Source organism: Oncorhynchus clarkii, chromosome 20 (genome assembly GCF_045791955.1).
Source record: "Oncorhynchus clarkii lewisi isolate Uvic-CL-2024 chromosome 20, UVic_Ocla_1.0, whole genome shotgun sequence".
Taxonomy (NCBI): Eukaryota; Metazoa; Chordata; class Actinopteri; order Salmoniformes; family Salmonidae; genus Oncorhynchus; species Oncorhynchus clarkii.
Window position 1 is genome coordinate 64,836,743 of NC_092166.1, and position 19,401 is coordinate 64,856,143.

General features: G+C 43.0%; 1 protein-coding gene across 12 annotated transcripts in view; it reads left to right on the forward strand.

The window, feature by feature from the left end:
• Positions 1 to 18,783, forward strand: part of LOC139376724 (Rho GTPase activating protein 17a) — a 43,751-nt gene extending 24,968 nt beyond the window's left edge. For 2 of the 12 annotated variants that reach the window (XM_071119603.1, XM_071119604.1), the window contains 16 exons: positions 1,305 to 1,416; positions 1,603 to 1,679; positions 1,960 to 2,077; positions 3,620 to 3,688; positions 3,847 to 3,928; positions 7,781 to 7,908; positions 9,126 to 9,237; positions 9,350 to 9,431; positions 9,583 to 9,663; positions 9,777 to 9,890; positions 9,987 to 10,078; positions 10,288 to 10,429; positions 13,176 to 13,442; positions 14,170 to 14,342; positions 14,898 to 15,449; positions 16,951 to 18,783. In XM_071119603.1, coding sequence (XP_070975704.1) covers positions 1,305 to 1,416; positions 1,603 to 1,679; positions 1,960 to 2,077; positions 3,620 to 3,688; positions 3,847 to 3,928; positions 7,781 to 7,908; positions 9,126 to 9,237; positions 9,350 to 9,431; positions 9,583 to 9,663; positions 9,777 to 9,890; positions 9,987 to 10,078; positions 10,288 to 10,429; positions 13,176 to 13,442; positions 14,170 to 14,342; positions 14,898 to 15,449; positions 16,951 to 17,093 — 2,344 coding nt within the window. In that variant the 3' untranslated portion in view covers positions 17,094 to 18,783. Of the gene's footprint in view, positions 1 to 1,304; positions 1,417 to 1,602; positions 1,680 to 1,959; positions 2,078 to 3,619; positions 3,689 to 3,846; positions 3,929 to 7,780; positions 7,909 to 9,125; positions 9,238 to 9,349; positions 9,432 to 9,582; positions 9,664 to 9,776; positions 9,891 to 9,986; positions 10,079 to 10,287; positions 10,430 to 13,175; positions 13,443 to 14,169; positions 14,343 to 14,897; positions 15,450 to 15,647; positions 15,692 to 16,950 lie in introns of all 12 variants that reach the window. The other 10 variants (XM_071119608.1, XM_071119610.1, XM_071119606.1 and 7 more) reach the window with 9 other exon arrangements.
• The last annotated feature ends 618 nt before the right edge of the window (positions 18,784 to 19,401 follow it).

Genomic DNA, 19,401 nt, shown 5'->3' on the forward strand with positions numbered 1-19,401 from the left:
ACATTGCACAACCTTCAATGTTATGTCATAATTATGTAAAATTCTGGCAAATTAATTAGTCTTTGTTAGGAAGAAATGGTCTTCACACAGTTCGCAAGCGGCCCAAACTGCTGCATATACCCTGACTCTGCTTGCACAGAACGCAAGAGAAGTGACACAATTTCCCTTGTTAATATTGCCTGATAACATGAATTTATCTTAACTAAATATGCAGGTAAAAAAAAAATACTTGTGTATTGATTTTAAGAAAGGCGTTGAAGTTTATGGTTAGGTACATTGGTGCAACGATTGTGCTTTTTTCGCAAATGCGCTTTTGTTAAATCATCACCCGTTTAGCGAAGTAGTCTGTGATTCGATGATAAATTAACAGGCACCGCATTGATTATATGCAACACAGGACAAGCTAGATAACTACACATGGTTGACGATATTACTAGTTTAACTAGTGATTATGTTAAGATTGATTGTTTTTTATAAGTTTAATGCTAGCAAGCAACTTACCTTGCCTCCTTGCTGCACTTGCGTAACAGGTGGTCAGCCTGCCACTCAGTCTCCACATGGATTGCAATGTAATTGCCGTGCAAAAATGCAGATTACCGATTGTTATAACTTGAAATCGGGCCTAATTAATCGGCCATGTCGATTAATCGGTTGACCTCTAGTCCTCCCACTACGACTTGGGAAAGCGTGCAGTTTGTTAGGCTACAGATTAAATAAATGACAATGTACTTCACAGGGTGGTGAAAGTGTAAGGTGATGAGCTTGATTCGCCTTTCCAATAAATATTGAGTGTCTTATTCTGGTTACATGATCATCGATGCTTGGCTGTCATTTGACAAATAAAAATGATTTTGCTTTTATGTCCCTAATAATCTCATCTAGTAGGCTATACCCGCGTTGTATCTGTGAGCTGTTGGCTAGAGTGGGCACACTCGCTATATAACACCCATTTTATTTTGGTGAGAGAACCATCAGTAGAGTTAAATGCGATGGTGGGAAATTGCCTATATTGTTTTTATGCAGATTTTTAGAATGAAACGCTGTCACCAATTGGATGGAAACCGATCTACTGTCTGCTTTTAGGTGGAGGTCAATCTCATTTGTGCATGATGTATAGTATGTGTGGATGATGAATTTGAAAGGTGGTGCCAACGAAGACTAGTGACGAATGCGACGTGTTGATGGCCCTCTCTGCTGTTATCAGTCCTTATTTATATTATTTGAAGGAAAGTAATTAACTGCTGATCCGGTGGCTCTTCCTGTGGCGTCTGAATGACCTGTGTGTATGGGTCTCCTCCTGACAGGAAGATGATGGAGGTGTGTGGGGAGGCAGAGAACAGGCTGGCGTCAGAGCTGCTGCAGCATGAGGTCCAGATAGAGAAAGATGTCCTAGACCCACTCAACCAGCTAGCAGAGGTGAGAAGGAGATATCTAGCTAGTGCCTTATTTCATCCAAACCGGTCTCAAGAGTATCCAATATATATATATATATATATAAGTACATTCTTACTCCAACACAGCATCAAAGAATCATTGAGTCAATATGTACTTGGAAAAGTACCATACATTCTTAATATGAATGTGATCTGTCCACATTCTCAGGTGGACATTCCCAACATCCTGAAACAGAGGAAGCAGCTAGCCAGGCTAGTGCTGGACTACGATTCTGCCAGAGCGAGGTGAGCCTATGTACATTTGAAGTCGGAAGTTTAGATACACCATAGCCAAATACATTTAAACTAAGTTTTTCACAGTTCCCAACATTTAATCCTAGTCAAAATTCCCCAGTTAAGGACTCCAACCTGAGTGTATGTAAACTTCCGACCTCAACTGTATCACCTGTATCACCTTTATTTACATGTATGACCTTTATTCATGTTATATTGTGCTTATGACATGTTTTCTGAAGTTTGTAACAAGTTTCTAACCTGGTGTGTGTGTGTGGTCTACCCCTTCCAGGTGGTTGCAGGCAACCAAGTCAATAATCTCAGGAACAAACACGCAGGCACTGACGGCAAAGGCAGACCTGCTGAAAGAAGAGGTGGATGAAGCTATGAACAAAATGGAACTCTGCAAGGTAAGTGTGTCGGACGTCCAGTCCGCTGTATGAATTAGGATAAATCACAGACCTCAGTCCCGAATGTTAACTGCTTGCAGAAGAGGAAGTTGGAATATGGAATGATTGGTACAGTTTTTCTGTCAAATCAATAGTTTGGGCACAGCTACTCATTCAAGGGTTTTTATTTGACAATTTTCTACATTGTAGAATAATAGTGAAGACATCAAATCTATGAAATAACACCTATGGAATCATCTGGTAACCAAAAAAAGTCAGAATATATTTCATATTGATGACAGCTTTGTACACTCAAAGGGTGGCTACTTTGAAGAATCTCAAAAATACATTTTATTTTATTTTGTTTAACACTTTTTTGGTTACCAGATGATTCCATATGTGTTTTTTCATAGTTTTGATGTCTTCACTATTATTCTACAATGTAGAAAATAGTAAAAATAAAGAAAAACCCTGGAATGAGTAGATGTGTCCAAACTTTTGACTGGTACTGTACATGAGAGCAGAAGTGGACATTCCAACCTCAGTGACGTCGTGGCTGCTTGCTTTAGGAAGAATGCCCAGTCAGCTGTTTGTGTGCACATGTGGCCCCTCTGTGTATGTTGCTGACTCAGTGTATTGCGTTTGTATGGAGTGGTGTGTGTCAGGTCATCTGTCCAGGAAACTACATGCCTGTGTGTTTTCCTTCCTCTACTCTCCAAGCCTGTTTAGCCCTACGAACCCTACAGCTCTACCCAGGCCCTGTTAACAGCAGACAGATTTGATTGACGATGGAAGGCCCAATGGCCATACCCACCGCTAACACTAACAGAGCTGCCACCTGAAATGCATGGATTGGATGTTGATATAATGGAGACCAGAGAGGTGGATAAAAAACAATATATATATATATAGGCAAGTCAGTGTAGAATAAATTCTTATATACAATGATGGCCAAACCCGGACGACGCTGGGCCAATTGTGCGCCCGCCCGATGGGACTCACAATCACGGCCGGATGTGATGCAGCCTGGATTGGAACCAGGGACTGTAGTGACGCCTCTTGCATTGAGATGCAGTGCCTTAGACCCCTTCGCCACTCACCACCTAGGTCAATAATAAAACGGGCATAGGGACATTACTGTTGATGTGATGTTTAATCATTAAATGGATGTGATGCAGCCTGGATTGGAACCAGGGACTGTAGTGACACCTCTTGCATTGAGATGCAGTGCCTTAGACCCCTTCGCCACTCACCACCTAGGTCAATAATAAAACGGGCATAGGGACATTACTGTTGATGTGATGTTTAATCATTAAATGGATGTGATGCAGCCTGGATTGGAACCAGGGACTGTAGTGACGCCTCTTGCATTGAGATGCAGTGCCTTAGACCCCTTCGCCACTCACCACCTAGGTCAATAATAAAACGGGCATAGGGACATTACTGTTGATGTGATGTTTAATCATTAAATTGATGTTTTTTTTTAGTTTGAAATGTAAGTTCTGAGAGCTGGTTCCTCTGTCATCTGGTTGTAATGATCTCTTGTCTGCTCCTCTCTCTCAGGACCAACTGGCTGCAGACATGTACAGTTTCTTCTCTAAGGAAGGGGACTATGCCCGCTACTATGTAATGGTGGGTGTGTGTGTGTGTGCATGTGTGGGAATGTTCACAGCTGTAGATTGACTGGGTGAGCAGTTCATTTTTAAGTCTTCATTGTTGATGATTGACACTCCCCCTCTACCATCTCTCTTGCCCCCACCCCCCACCCCAATGTTCTGTTGTTTTCCCAGCTCTTAGAGGCCCAAGCAGATTATCATAGAAAATCTCTGACTGTGCTGGAGAGTGTCCTGCCAACCATCCAAGCACAGCAAGGTACACTACACTCCTGACCCCCCAAAACCCTCCGACAGCCAGGTGCAGTACAACACAGTCTTCCTCTCCCCGTGCTGGTTGAACATACCCAGAAGTTATCCTCCTCCAATCCTAGCCTTAACCATGATGGAAGGAAATGCAGTACTACGTCATTTGTCTAGAGACAACTTCATTGTACTCCCCGCTAAAACCTCTCGCAGCAAGATACAGTCCATTAAGGGAAAGTATTCGGACCTGTGGCTAGAGGGGGGTGGAGTGGAGAGTATAGATATTTTTTGGAAGGATGTGAGGATTGGTCTGTACAGTGCATTCAGAAAGTATTCAGACCCCTTGACTTTTTCCACATTTTGTTACGTTAGACTTATTCTAAAATTGATTACATTGTTTTTTCCCCTCATCAATCTACAGACAATACCCCATAATGGCAAAGCAAAAAAAAAAGTTTTTATTTTTTGCAGCTGTATTAAAAATGTAAAACTGAAATATCACATTTACACAAGTATTCACACCTTTTACTCAGTACCTTTGTTGAAACACCTTTGGCAGCTATTACAGCCTCGAGTCTTCTTGGGTCGGATGCTATAAGCTTGGCACACCTGTATTTGGGAAGTTTCTCCCATTCCTCTCTGCAGATCCTCTCAAGCTCTTTCAGGTTGGATGGGGAGCATTGCTGCACAGCTATTTTCAGGTCTCTTCAGAGATGTTCGATCGGGTTCAAGTCCGGGCTCTGGCTGGTCCACTCAATGACATTCGGAGACTTCTCCTGAAGCCATTCCTGTGTTGTCTTGGCTGTGTGCTTAGGGTTGTTGTCCTGTTGGAAGGGGAACCTTCACCCCACTCTGAGGTCCTGAGCAGGTTTTCATCAAGGATCTCTCTGTACTTTGCTCCATTCATCTTTCCCTCAATCATGACTAGTCTCCCAGTCCCTGCTGCTGAAAAACATCCCCACAGCATGATGCTGCCACCACCATGCTTCACTGTAGGGATGGTGCCAGGTTTCCACCAGACGTGACGCTTGGCATTCAGGCCAAAGAGTTTAATCTTGGTTTCATCAGACCAGAAAATATTGTTTCTCATGGTCTGAGAATCCTGTCATGTGCCTTTTACTGAGGAGTGGCTTCCGTCTGGCGACTCTACCATGAAGGCCTGATTGGTGGAGTGCTGCAAAGATGATTGTCCTTCTGGAAGGTTCTCCCATCTCCACAGAGGAACTCTGGAGCTCTGTCAGTGACCATCGGGTTCTTGGTCATGTCCCTGACGAAGGCCCTTCTCCCCCGATTGCTCAGTTTAGCCGAGCGGCCATTTCTAGGAAGAGTTTTGGTGGTTCCAAACTTCTTCCATGTAAGAATGAAGGAGGCCACTGTGTTCTTGGGGACCTTCAATGTTACAGAAATGTTTTGGTACCCTTCTCCAGATCGACACAATCCTGTATTGGCACTCTACGGTCAATTCCTTCGACCTCATGGCTTGGTTTTTGCTCTGATATGCTCTGCCGTGCACTGTCAACTGTGGGACCTTATATAGACAGGTGTGCCTTTTCTAAATCATGTCCAATCATTGAATTTACCATAGGTGGACTCCAAGTTGTAGAAACATCTCAAGGATAATCAATGGAAATGGGACGCACCTGAGCTCAATTTTGAGTCTCATAGCAAAGGGTCTGAATGCTTACATAAAAAATATATTTCAGTTTTTTATTTGTAATACATTTGCAGATATTTCTTAACCTGTTTTCGCTTTGTCATTATGGGGTAGTGTGTGTAGATTGATGAGGGAAAAAAAGAATATTTTTTAGAATAAGGCTGTAATGTAACAAAATGTGGAAAAAGTAAAGAGGTCTGAATACTTTCCGAATGCACTGTGCAGACCAATCCTCACGTCCTTCCAAAAAAACACTTTCTCTCTCCAACCCACCCCCCTCTAGCCACAGGCTCTTTTTTTTTCTACTTCAGGCTCATAATGGTTTAACTGAGCGTGATACAGGAACTACATTATATTATAGGAACTATAGTATATTATGATGTTATTGTTAAATTAGGCTGAAGTCTTAAAGGAAACATCCACCCAAAAGCACCAATTCTTTATAATTTGCAGTGTTAAAAATAACTCTACGTGAGAACATTTTGTTATAATGAGGTTGGTAGCAACGCTGAAGTCTTTTGCAGCTCAAGTCGACTACAAAACCCACAGTACAATGCTCTCTCTCTGGGCTGGCTGGCTAGCTAGCAAATGTAGCTACACACAATAATATTCAAGTCAATATCAGCATATGAAGTAGCTAGTTGTCTGTAAAATCGCTTAAACAAACTGCACTATCAATTTAGGCGGTCTACAATCTCACCATGTTCAACCACAGATCGTGTGCCTCGCCGAGAGGAGTGGTCCGCAACAGCAGCATGCCGTGCACCCTGGACTGAAGAAGCAGACTAATAGGAGAAATGTGGTGGACCCTCTGTTAAATTATACATTTCTCCAGGTAGGAATATCGCAAAAAAATATGATCAATGGCTCATTCAAGAGAGAACAACATCCCGGGTTTTGACATTGGCCAGTATTGAAATTTGACATGTGTGATATACATTTTCGCGATCTAAAACGAATCGAACTTGTTAAAGAATGACATGCCAAAGCCATTCAAAGGGTTGGTTAACTCTTCAGATTCCTCGGGTCTCCACGGAATTAGGTTCATCTGCTTTTAGTTTTCACGCTCCAAACGTTTGGAATCAGTTACAAAAAGAATCCAATTTGGATTCCCTGGTTCCACTAAGGCAGTTTATAACCTTGACGATAAATGAGTTCAACGAGGTGTGCAATTGTTTTGATTGATTTGAATAACTTGTTTATGATGGCTGATGTTCTAATGTACTTTTTTTATTGTGTCTTGTTATATATGTTTTTTGCATTTGACTTTATGGTCTGAGGACACCATTGAAAATGAGGTCCTGGACTCAATTGGTCTTCCCTGATTTAAATAAAAGTTAATAAAAAAACACAACAAATGCTACGCCATACCGGCTATATTTCTGCCTGCGTGAACGGCAAGAGCTCAGATACACATGAAAACGGAATGACCCCCAGAATCGATAGAACATGCCCAAAAACTATATAACGTTCAAAATGGGTGTATCTTTCCTTTATTTCCCCCTGACGGCTTGTCTACAGCTGTTAGCATCTTGGTTATTTGTTAGACCATTTCAATCACTTATACGTATATTAAAATGCCACATCAACCATCTCTCAGTCAAAGTAATTGCTTATTATTCTCAATGATGGCTGAATGAAACTGGCAGGCTCTGTCAAATATAGAGAATTGCTTATTGTTTCTGTAGGACTGAAAAGGATTACAGGGAAGACATTTTATGTTGGTGCCGCCACTCTCTTTTTAGTATGGGCATCCTCCCTCCCTCTTCTCCCTCTCTGTGGTTGTGAAGCTGTGTCCTGTTAGCTTGTTTTTATCTAGTAAACCCAACACATTTGGTCTAAATCAGACAGCCTTGCTCTCAGCATGTAGGTTATGATGACTCAAAGTCCAACACTATATACAGCTCACGTCAGACCTACCTGGGCTTTCCTTTCCACAGAGTGGGAACATATACCATGGATGGAGACCATGTGGTTATTCGTTACAGCTGGCTTTATTAGAGGAGGGAGTGACTGATGGTTGACCAGAGGGGACATTGTTGACCTAGAAATCTACCATTCCCAGGCCTCCTAACCTCTCATCCACACACTGCTCTTCCTGGGGTGACTACCTACCGCCCTCTCTCACTGCAGACCCGTAACAACTGTATTGTTGTTACCACCATGCTTAGTGCTACCATTCTCTCTACCACGCTCTCGCTCTCCCTTCAGACTCGTGGACGGAGAAGCCAGCGTTTGGGACGGGGCTGGAGGAGCATCTGAAGAGGAGTAGCAGAGAGATCGCTCTGCCCTTAGAGGCCTGCGTCATGATGCTGCTGGAGACTGGCATGAAGGAGGAGGTAGGGAGATGGAGGGAAGCATTGGCTGGAGGGGGGGGGAGAAATGAGGGGAAAGTTGAGGGGAAAGTTGAGGACTGAAATGTAATTATGGATGGGTGGAATAATAGGATGGAGGAAATGGATTGAACATTTTTGTCTCAAGTGGACCCAAATACGAAACACAAAATGCACTTAAACTGGTCCTAAACATAATTGAACCCATCAATTTGAAATGTTTACAAAAATGAACATGAGGAGAGACGGGACAAAAACATTGAAATCTGTTGCAATGTTCGAAGTTCTTTTCACTTATTAGAAATGTCAGCAATTATTCTGTAATTGCGATTTATTAGGATGCTATGTTTGTGTTTGCACGGTTTTAGAATACAACAAAGTATCTTGTTGGTCATAATAAATCAGCTGTGTGTTTACTCCTCCCAGTCTTTAGTTCTCAACACATTGTTTGTCTTCCAGTTCATTCTATGGGTAAACACAACACAGTCAGTGTGGTGAGAAGAGAGGGACTGTTTGTTTGGGAGAGAGAGAGTGGAGGTGTGTGTGAATGAATGAATACAGGGTTGGGTGTCTGTGTAGTGATTTTAAAGGAGAATTTAGCTCTTTTACAACCAAATCTCTATTTTGGAGTTAATGTTATGTTTTTGCGATTTCACTCATTTTTATTTTATTTACCCAACCAGCGATTTCACTTCCTCATCCTCTTTGTCAGTATGGGGGCTCGGGAAAAATACATGAACAATAGGGTATAGTGTTTAGTTGTACACGTGAAACTGTGTAATTCTGAAATGTATCCCCAACGTTATATTACATTATGTTTTGGCGACTTGAACCATACCTCTCTGTCCATTCTAGCAGCAGGCTACACAATGGAACAGCTGTATAGGGTAAACTGCCCGAGTCGTACAAAATGGAATGTAGCGTTGCGGATAAAGTTCGAAATGACACAATTTCACGTGTACAACATCTAAAGACCTGCATCACTGTACTGAAAGTGTTTCTGTTTCTAAAAGGACGTATTTGGGTGTTTTTGCTAATGTTCTTTCAGAGCCCCCGTACTGCACAACGAGGATGATTGTTTGATTTATTTACTTATTTTAATCAAGTGAAATTACCCAAAAAGTGTCTGGACCCTTCTATGACAAAAGGAAATGTCTAATTTAAGCATTGTTTGAGGATTGTGTGTCTGTGTCGCATCAATCGTGTCTGTGTTGTTGTATCAGGGCCTGTTTAGGATCGCAGCAGGGGCCTCTAAACTAAAGAAGCTCAAAGCTGCTCTGGACTGTTCCACCTCACAGCTGGAGGAGTTCTACTCAGACCCCCACGCTGTCGCTGGTACGGTGCTAAGCCCTACTCACGTTTTATACATGTTTCGGCAAGAGTTTTCAAGTAATATAACTGAAATGACTGTCAGACCATCCCTCACATCACTGTCATTTCATTCCAGGAGCCCTGAAGTCTTACCTGAGAGAACTGCCGGAACCTCTGATGAGCTTCCAGCTTTACGACGAGTGGATTCAGGCGTCTAAGTAAGCCACCACACACCGTCTTGTGTAGCTGTTAAAGGAAGTGTAACCAAGTAGAGCAGTAATAAAAGTATGGTAAATAAAATGGAAAAAGGAGTGAAATTATAGCAACCATAAAACGGGTCCGTGATTGTCCCTCTGTCTCTCTGCCCAGCGTTTCAGAGCCAGACAAGCGTCTGCAGGCCCTATGGGTTGTGTGTGATCAACTACCGAAGAACAACAAAGCCAACCTAAGGTGGGTAACAGATGGACTGGTTCACAACAAAGATGTGTTTATTATGAAGATATATTACCCTGTTTCTTAACATCTAATGATTTGCCTTACCTGTGCCCGTCTCTGTGTCGTAGGTATCTGGTGAAGTTCCTGTCCAAGCTGGCTCAGGACAGTGAGGTCAACAAGATGACCCCTAGCAACATCGCCATTGTACTGGGACCAAACATGCTGTGGGCCAAAACAGAGGGGTGAGAAAGGGGGGAGTTACTTACTTTTCAAACTAAAAAACGAATGTTTGTTAGTGTTTGTTTATAACATGTCTGTGTTCCTCTGTATGCCTGCAGGACTCTAGCTGAGATGGCTGCTGCTACCTCTGTTCACGTGGTGACCATCATAGAACCTATCATACAGCACGCTGACTGGTTCTTCCCTGAGGGTATGTATATGTGACCTTTGACCGGGTCCTCAGGAGGGAGGTACTTAGTCTCCTGTGTACAGGATCATGAACAATGGAAACGGGAATGTCATCAGATTACTCTTTCAGTGGTATAAATCTGATTCCCAGGCTACTCAAAAAGATAGATCTGTTTGTTTTTAAATGGCGCCTAAAGGAATTCTACTTGCCTGTTCTCCGCCTTTGCATAGATGTGGAGTTTAATGTATCGGGGATGTTCGCCATGCCCACCCCTCCTTCCAACCACTCGATGGAGTACGACTGTTCCACCATCGAGAGGAAGAGGCCTGGTAGCATGGTGGGGCCAGAGAACGATAACCCTCGCAAGGACAGGTAACCACCAACAGTAGCTAGGGCTGTTACGGTGACTGTATTACCGCCACACCGGCGGTCACGAGTCATGAAGGCAGTCAAGTTTAACGTGACCGTTTAGTTACGGTAGTTAGGCTTCTCCGAGCTCTGATGATGCTGATGGGGCGGCAGGTAGTCTAGTGGTTAGAGCGTTGGACTAGTAACCGGAAGGTTGCAAGTTCAAATCCCCGAGCTGACCAGGTACAAAAAAAAAGTTCCTAGGCCGTCATTGAAAATAAGAATTTGTTCTTAACTGACTTGCCTAGTTAAATAAAGGTAAAAATAAAAAATGGTCATTAGTAGTCTACCAAACTGGCTAACTGCCTGGTACTCAGCACTCTCTTGTCTCTCTAATCACTCTGACATCAATACAAATGTCTTTGAAAATCTAATCAAACACTTCATGAGAGCTCATGTTGCGCAACATTTCAATAGGCCATACAATTGCTTGAGAAAACAGAGTGATGGCCTCTTAAAAGAGGAGGAACCCATCAGCTTTCTATAGGCTACTATATTTATTTCTCAACTTTCCTAATGTTAAACACATTGTTTCTCTTTACAACATGGCTGGCACAAAAATTTACCACAGGAAAAGCATCCTCCATTTGCTTTTTAAGTGCATAGCTGACATGTATTTTCCCCCGCTGCCCGTTTCAAGACAGGTGCATGATAATGGTCCATTGTAAATCAAAACAAATTTCACACACTTATTATTTACTCTTTGTAAAGACGAGATGAAATCAACAATAGGCTAATATTGTCACCCATCAAACTATCACTTGTGAATGATGCCCAGCGCAGGCAAGAAACGATGTATACCTTCATATCATAGTCGCCCATAGGCCTATATGTTTTGATAAGGTTTGTATCACAACTAAAGTGGCCAAATAACTTCTTTAAATTTAAGCACATTATCCGCTTTATAAGGATTGTAGAGCCTAACTGGCATACATATGCAGCAAGTGAGTTTCAAGTTGGGTATGTTAATTTTCACCATAAATGCACCTTTTTTCTATTATAATAAAAGCATTACATGCATAATCCCATTTCTGGTCACTTTTGATAATGGTGTTTTCCTGCTAATGGAACACTCACACTGCCGTGTGAGCATTGCTGCGCTTATGTGATGAAATAGCCTTATCTATCAATATTTTAAGCTAAATGTTCTGATCTGTTGCATCAGCCTCATTGGTTATGTTTTTTTTTTATTGCTAGTGGTTGTATTAATTAGGGATCTATCGCATCCCACAACTGTCCCAGACTGTTTGGAATATTTATTTATCTCACAGAATAGGGCGACTTTTGTACCGTGGGGGATAGTAGATTGATGTAGGTTAGTGCTTTTTCTGTTCGTTAGGCCTACTCATCTTGTTGGCTGAAAAAGTAAATGTAGACAGTTCTTCCTCTTCCAATATCTTCAATATGCGCCTCAGAATTGGATAAGAACGCCCGCAGTTGCGTCCCCGATGTCCGTCTTCACTTGTAGCCTGTGAGAAAGAGCCGATCACGTGACGGAGAGCCGTGTGAGTGAGAGGTGATTTGGAGTAAACAGCACACAGGGGAAAGTGAATTATAATGATTATATCCAGCCCAAGGGCACAACTGCCACTGGCCACAAAAGGCATATATATTTTTAGGGTGCATTACGACCACACAAAGGGGATGCTGCCGGACAATTCGAGGCATTATCAAGTGCTTGTCAAATTGGGAATGAGAGACTGATGAAGTGTGTACAACCTGCACAAAAAACACAGCAGAGCTCATGCCTTTCATGCAACTTTTCAAATCATCATTAGTCGCAAGGACAGGTAACCCCCAACATGCAGCCTTAGAATGTATAAACGTATAGCCCAACGTTTGTGTCACAAAAAAAGTTACATGAATAACTCTAAATTAAGCATATGGGAGTACCTGTTTCTTTAACTGCTCAACGCACTCCCTCAGATCGTTTGGAGAAACTATCATTTATATTTTATTCCATTGTATTCTTCACACTATAAAATAATGCCAGATCAGCCAGATCAGGACCTAACATAAGGACAACTCCGAGTATGCTATTCTCTTGTACTGAAATACACTACATTTTGTTCATATCATGTTTCTTTAGACCGGTCTAAAATAAATAATGGATTTATTGTGAAGTTTAGACTATATTACATGGATTTATTAGACTTTTTAAAATGTAGATGTTCCACAGGTCTGCATCAGTGGCTTGTAGGCTGTGTGTGGAAGCCAGGAGATGCTAAATGTGTTAATTAATGGTCAATTAACTAGCTCCATCCCTCTACTTTGAACTGCCATGGGGTGAAAGGTCAAAGACGGATCCTATACCTGCCAGTGCTCTGAGCTGAGGATATGCTATTTAAATCTAAAGGATTTTCACTTGTATAACTCAACCAATAATATATTAATTTACACTTTGAATGTTTGGTTTGATTGGTAGCTCTAATGATTATCATACTTACATGGGGATATTTTTTAAGTGTATTTTTGGATGTCTTAAGTGCTATAGGCTTTCTAGTTGCTTCTAGTTTATCTTTGTGACTTTAGACTACAAATCTACATAACATCCCTTTTGACTATTTGGTGTGGAGTATCTCTCTCGCTCTCTTTCTCTCCACTCTCTCACGCTCTCGCTCTACTCTGGGACTTGGTGATTCTGTCCTGTCGCCCGGGTTTCTTTCTCAACGTGGCTCTGCCGTCTGTCTGTCCTCTCTCCTCTCTGTAGTTTTGCTAACAAACTGTCGGACCATAACACCGTCCCCCGTAGAGGCAGCCACACCTTAGGTAGAAAGCAGCATGCTTCACCCGCCTTCCAGCCCCCCTTACCCCCGGTAGAGGCCCCAGGGCCTGGGCAGTTCACAGGGTGCGTGGCTGAGCTCCAGGCCCCACCGGGGGGCATGGCGTTGGAGGGCTGCCAGCCTAGCCTGGCACTGAGTATGGCTGCCCTGGTGGCAGCGCAGCAGCTTCTCGCTACTACCGCTGAGGAACTCAGGTAAGGGTGTGTGGTGCACTGGGGAGCACAGACACGCATGCCACTCCACTGCATGGGAAGGAAATACCTTTTTGCCTGCAACCTTTTGATGATAATTTGCTGATAAGTGTGTGTGCACTGTTTATGGTGATGTCACTGCTCTTCTACAAATATAAACGTTTTATGGTAATTTGAATCATTTTTGAATGAAAAATGACTACAGAGCATAGAAAATGTTGAAGTGACCGCATGGGTTTCTCACGTATTGTTTTCCTAGAGTTTTTCCTCTCGCTGTCTAACTGCATTTTCCTCAAACAATTAACAAGTAATCATTATAATAACACTGTGGGTACATCTCAGTTCAGACCACTGGCTCTACAACAATGGTTGGTGTGAGCCAGCCGTCCTCAGAGGGCCCTCCCCACGCCTCTGCTCTCAGGCTAGAACACATGAATCAACAGATGTTGTTTGACCATTAAATCCATTTCCGTTTCTCATTGAGCTTATGTAGTTTTTGAAGGATGAGTTTGAATCCGTTCATGAAAGGTTTCCATTCAATCTCATTTTGACTGTTCTATTGATCCATTGGACAGAATATAGAAGGTAAACCGAAGACACCGCCCAGTGCAGTTAAGGACAAAAAGCTCACTGAACAGGCCTTCAATTTGATGGACATTTTCATAGCACTACGCTAAATTCTGAGTCTTGTACGTAAAATTAGGACCTCTGTCTGTCTGTCTCTGTTAAGCAACCCAAAGCGTGAACCCAGTTCCACCCCGACCCTCCACCAGAGGAACGGTTCAGGTGGGGGCCACCCGGGCACGGCCAGCTCAGCCGGAGGAGGGGGAGCTGGGGGACAGCTGGGAGTGGGAGGCCCTGGGGCTGGATCCATGGGGCCCAGTCCACACATGATGCGCAGAGGTGAGACACTCCTTAAAGCAATTCAGCTTAGCTTTATTAGGTTGTTTGACATTTATTTGTAGCTATATGCATAATGGTATCATGAGGACATTTTTATCAAGAACCTATTATTTTCTTTTTCATTAGTAAGCCTCTTATTACAAGGTAATTTCCACTAGCAGTTATATTGTTACATTTGACATAGATTTACAAGCATGCTACACTGGATGTGTAACTGTTGCAGAGTGTAAGACACTCTTATTCATTTGAATGAAACCTGTGTAAGCAACGCAGATCTTTAAGAGCCTGTGCTGCTTAGTGTAAAATGGCGCTCTGGTTCTATTTTTAGGAATTGAACGCGCGCCTCATGCCAGAGAACACTACAGAAAGTGGCTTGGGCTCTGCTCAGCCTGGCTATAGTTAACCAGTCCAGTGCAGCAGCTGAAAACCCACTGTTTTTGTGACTCCCCAGTGTAGCTCCCCTGTTAGACGTAGACCTACAATTTCAAGTAGCCTAAAATAAAGTATATGTAGACATAAGATCCTTTCTGAAGTCCACCCCTCTCCACTATCCAGGTACAAAGAAGCCGGCCCCTGCCCCTCCCAAGCCGCTCAATCCCCCTTCAGGCCAGTCCAGTAACCCTACCAACCACCACCCCTTCTCAGGCCAGGGCCAGTCCCTCAGCCCCTCTCCCAGACCCCTCTCCTCCTCAAGCCACTCCCCTACCTCCCCCATCTCCCAGCCCTCTACCACCCCCCGCCGCCAATCCAGCAACCAGCCCCCCATCCAGGCCCCCAACCACCCGCCCCCACAGCCCCCCACACCCTCACAGGTCAGTCCCCCGCCCCACCCTAGGGCCCTCAGCCAGCCCGCAGGAGACTACCCGGGGGCGGACCAGTCTCCTCCAGACACCCCCACCCCGCCTGACACCCCTCCACCCTCCACCACCCTCCTGGACATACCCGGTGCCCATCCTGGCTCCCCCTCTCCCTTCCAGTCAGGCTCCCTCCCCCGGCCGCGCCCCGTCCCCAAACCCAGAAACAGGCCCAACATCCCTCCGCCCCCTCAGCCCCCCACACAGGGAAACGATACCAACGGGATCTGCAGCACAGCCTACAAAATCATGGGTGAGTCCAGTCAAGTGACGTGTTATTGTCCCATGAAGGGAGATTCATTTGGCAACACGCCACATAAATATATTCACAACAGTCTATAAACAGACATATCACAACAATCCCTTCTTTCAGTTTATAGTATAGGTTCAGTATTCAGTACCTCCTTTTCCTCTAGTGTTGACAGTATATTGACAATGTTTTATCTAAAAGTCCTGTGTCCACAGGTTCAGGAGCATTTATGAAAGGTTTGTCAGGTGATACTTGCATTTTGCAGCTCCTGCACTCCATCCGTTTTGGCATTACTCCATTACCACATCATACTTTTAGAAACATGCCACTTGTGCCTGCTTTTACAATTGTTCCCATTGGTTGTGAATCATCATGACTTTCAACCTTCATTATTAAATCATTTAAATATCAGTAACATTTTAATGTGGAATTTGCAAAGGACATCTCTAATGGTTGGTCTGTAAATGATGAAAGCATACCGGAAACAAAAAAAACAAACAATTTGATTCATGGAATTGGCAGAATATAAACTTTTTGAATTTGATAGATTGTGTCAGGATGTCTTTTGCAAAGCCTTAAATTGCATTTGTTCGCCCTCTGGAAATGTTTTTTTTAGTTTTTTTGTTAAGACATTGTTGTCATCTTGATTGGAAGACTTGTCCCCATAATGACCTGCTCCTTGTCTTGGCCTATACTTTACTGTACATCCGAATATTAAGCATGATCATAGCCTTTCATACATATTCACTTTAGGCTAAACACACTGCATGCCTAATGCCTAACTTGACTTAGGTGTGTTTTAGTTTGGCAACCCAACCGCATCAGGTTTTAGTGTTCTGGTATGCATGGAACAGGATTGTACTTAAGGTGCAAGCCTTGGATGCATTTTGAAGCTCTCTTTAACTCTGTGCTGATGATGGCTGTGATGTGGTTTTCAATAAAGAGGGCTGCATTATTTGCCTTTATGATGGAATGTGGATAGCATTAGCATGACTCTGTTTAAGAATAAATCTGTCTCAGCATCATCTCTGATATGCTACATAGTGTGGCTGGCACTTAACGCTACTTGATGGTGCACTGCTATTTTCCTATTTAAGCCAATGGAAAATGGTCATAGATTGCATCGGTTGAAACCACTGTTTGGATGTCAGATCCTTCAGATGATGGTACTGAAGGTAGTGGCGTGGGGGGAGTGATTGTCTGTACTGCAGGTTCAATTTGCATTATGCTTGTCTTAAGCATGTCAACCATCCTTGCCAAAACAAACTAACACTGAACACAAGTCACCATTTGGTTTTAAAATCCACTTTTGTTTTCTCCTTTAGGCATTTCTATTTATTGAATTCTTAGTATTTTTTACTTAGTTAATCCACAATATTTAGCTAAAGAATAAGTGAGTGATTTTATACAGTCTCTCAACAAACAACTACAGCTTAGCAGACTTTTAACATGAACTCCTCAGTCAGCTGCAGCACTAACATTTCACTGTCTCTGTCCTGTCCAGACCCAGCCCTGTCTCTCAAAGGGTTGACTCGAGCCTTCATCCCTGAGTTTGCTGTGGACCAGCAGCCAGTGACCGCCCCCTCCATGACGTCCGTGCCCCAGCCCAAAGACTCAGACCTGGACACAGAGAGTACCGTTCTATAAGGAAGAGGACTGGCCTTCTCTCTGTCCCCTCTCCATCTCCTCTCCAGGTGTGGTTAGAAGTTGACCCTAACCACAGGTCCAGGGTCAGATATTAGTGTCATCCCCTAATGGTTAACTTTAGGTCTAGGGGTAGGGTGATCTGGTCCTAGACTTGTGGTTAGTGTCAACTTCTACCTCAAGCTCCCCTCAGATCACCACACATCTGCTGCTCTCTCTCAACTCCAACTCCCGGTGTCCTCCACACACTAACTTTCCCTTCACCACCCACTTGGTTCGCTCTACTGCAGGCCTGTTACAGCTACAACTCCATACAGTCAACTCAACCACCCCAGTGGAACTACAGAACAGGCCTCCCCCTGGCCCCTCCCCACCAGGAAATCGTAACTGTAGCACTGATGAAGCCTCGATAAAGCTTTGTAGATTTTGGGGGGATGATGAGGTTTGGAATGAAAACGGTATGCATTTGCATGGGATGTTGCACCTTAATGAGTTAAGGGCCCGGGGCTGGGTTTCTAAGCTAACATACGGAATTGTTTTAAGATGCTTAAGGAACTGCTAGTAGAGTGGGTTGTTAACAGTGGACCGACAGACTTCTTTGATATTGGTGTGTTGTTCTTGATGATGGCCTTAGTTCAAGAAATGAAAAATACTATTTGTAAATGTGAAGCACAGTAAACGTGGGTAAAAGTAGAATCCCGCCAAAATAATAACTGTTGCTGAAGTGTAGCAGGTTTCCAGTCTATCTCACAATTATACCTTCTTTTTTTTATCCCTGTTTTTGTATGAAACCCATCCTTTGCTCTCTGTATTTATTTCCTAAAACACATTCCCTGTAGCTTGAGTTAATAATCATGCAGTTTTCTGAAGCATGCCTTACTGGTTCCATAACTCGTAGCAGGGATAGGTCTATATACTTTCAGTGTACATGCTTATCCTCTTGGCTTGTAGGTGCCTTCCTAATCTTCTGTGTTTACGTCAATGTTGCTGGGGCATTAAAGTGACAGTTCCTGTATAAGTGAATATAGGAAAGGACTGTTTTAAGCGCTTATACTGTAGCTACCTTGTCATCTGACTAGTGAATCACTTCAACAGCTGATATTGAACCAAGTCTAAACCCCACAAGCGCTTGCTTTCCAGGGAACAGGTTTCTATATGGAAGATCATTCTGCTCTACCTTTCCCACTGAGCTGGGTTTTACACACAAACCAATGTAACAACCTAGTAGTGAGGTGGTGTTGGATACACTAGACCAGAAAAGCTTAATTATCTTTTATTTTTATACACGTTGCTTTTTCCTTGAGTATAATGCAGGGTTGTGCTCCTAGAGAAGAGACCCTGAATGGTATCAACTAAAGGGCACATTTCTGGATGCTTTTAGTTGCACTGAAAACATGTTCAGTATTTGTACTGCTTTTCAGAGACCATCATCATCCATGTAGTCTTGCTGAGATTCCCCTCTATCTCATATTTTCCTTTAACTTGCTGCCTTATCCTTCTGCAGAAAGAGTACCTTGTTTCGAGGCTCTGAAAGATGAACAAATGCCATTAAACTACAAATGTTAAAGCTGCGTTTTGAGCTCAGCTAGTTTTGTATGCAGACTGAGCTGAAACAAGAAATAAATCAAATGTAAAATGACTGCTTGGTTATACTCCCTTTCTGAATAAAGTATATGAAGAAAAAATGTGAAAAGGTTGTGAGTCATGGCTTTATCGCTCACATGCTCACACATGAACACACAACATGAGTAAGAAAAGGATTCATTTGGTCTTATTGATGGGAGGACGATTGTCTAGTAATCATTTCTTCAATCTCCGCCTACCAGTAAAGTCTGTGGCGTGTCGGCCACACAATTTCTAAAATAAAAACCGAATAATTGTTTAAAACACTCCTGATTCTGATTCAAGACTAAGGTGTAGATTACTGTATCCTCTAACAGTAAAGCTGACTCCTGAGCATCCTGGCCTGAACTGCTACCCTGTAACACACGCATACACTGAACAGCTTACCTATAGCACAACACACACTGAACAGCTTACCTATAGCACAACACACACTGAACAGCTTACCTATAGCACAACACACACTGAACAGCTTACCTATAGCACAACACACACTGAACAGCTTACCTATAGCACAACACACACTGAACAGCTTACCTATAGCACAACACACACACTGAACAGCTTACCTATAGAACAACACACACTGAACACCTACCCTATAGAACAACACACACTGAACAGCTAACCTATAGAACAACACACACTGAACAGCTAACCTATAGAACCCTCAAATCTAGACCTCGAA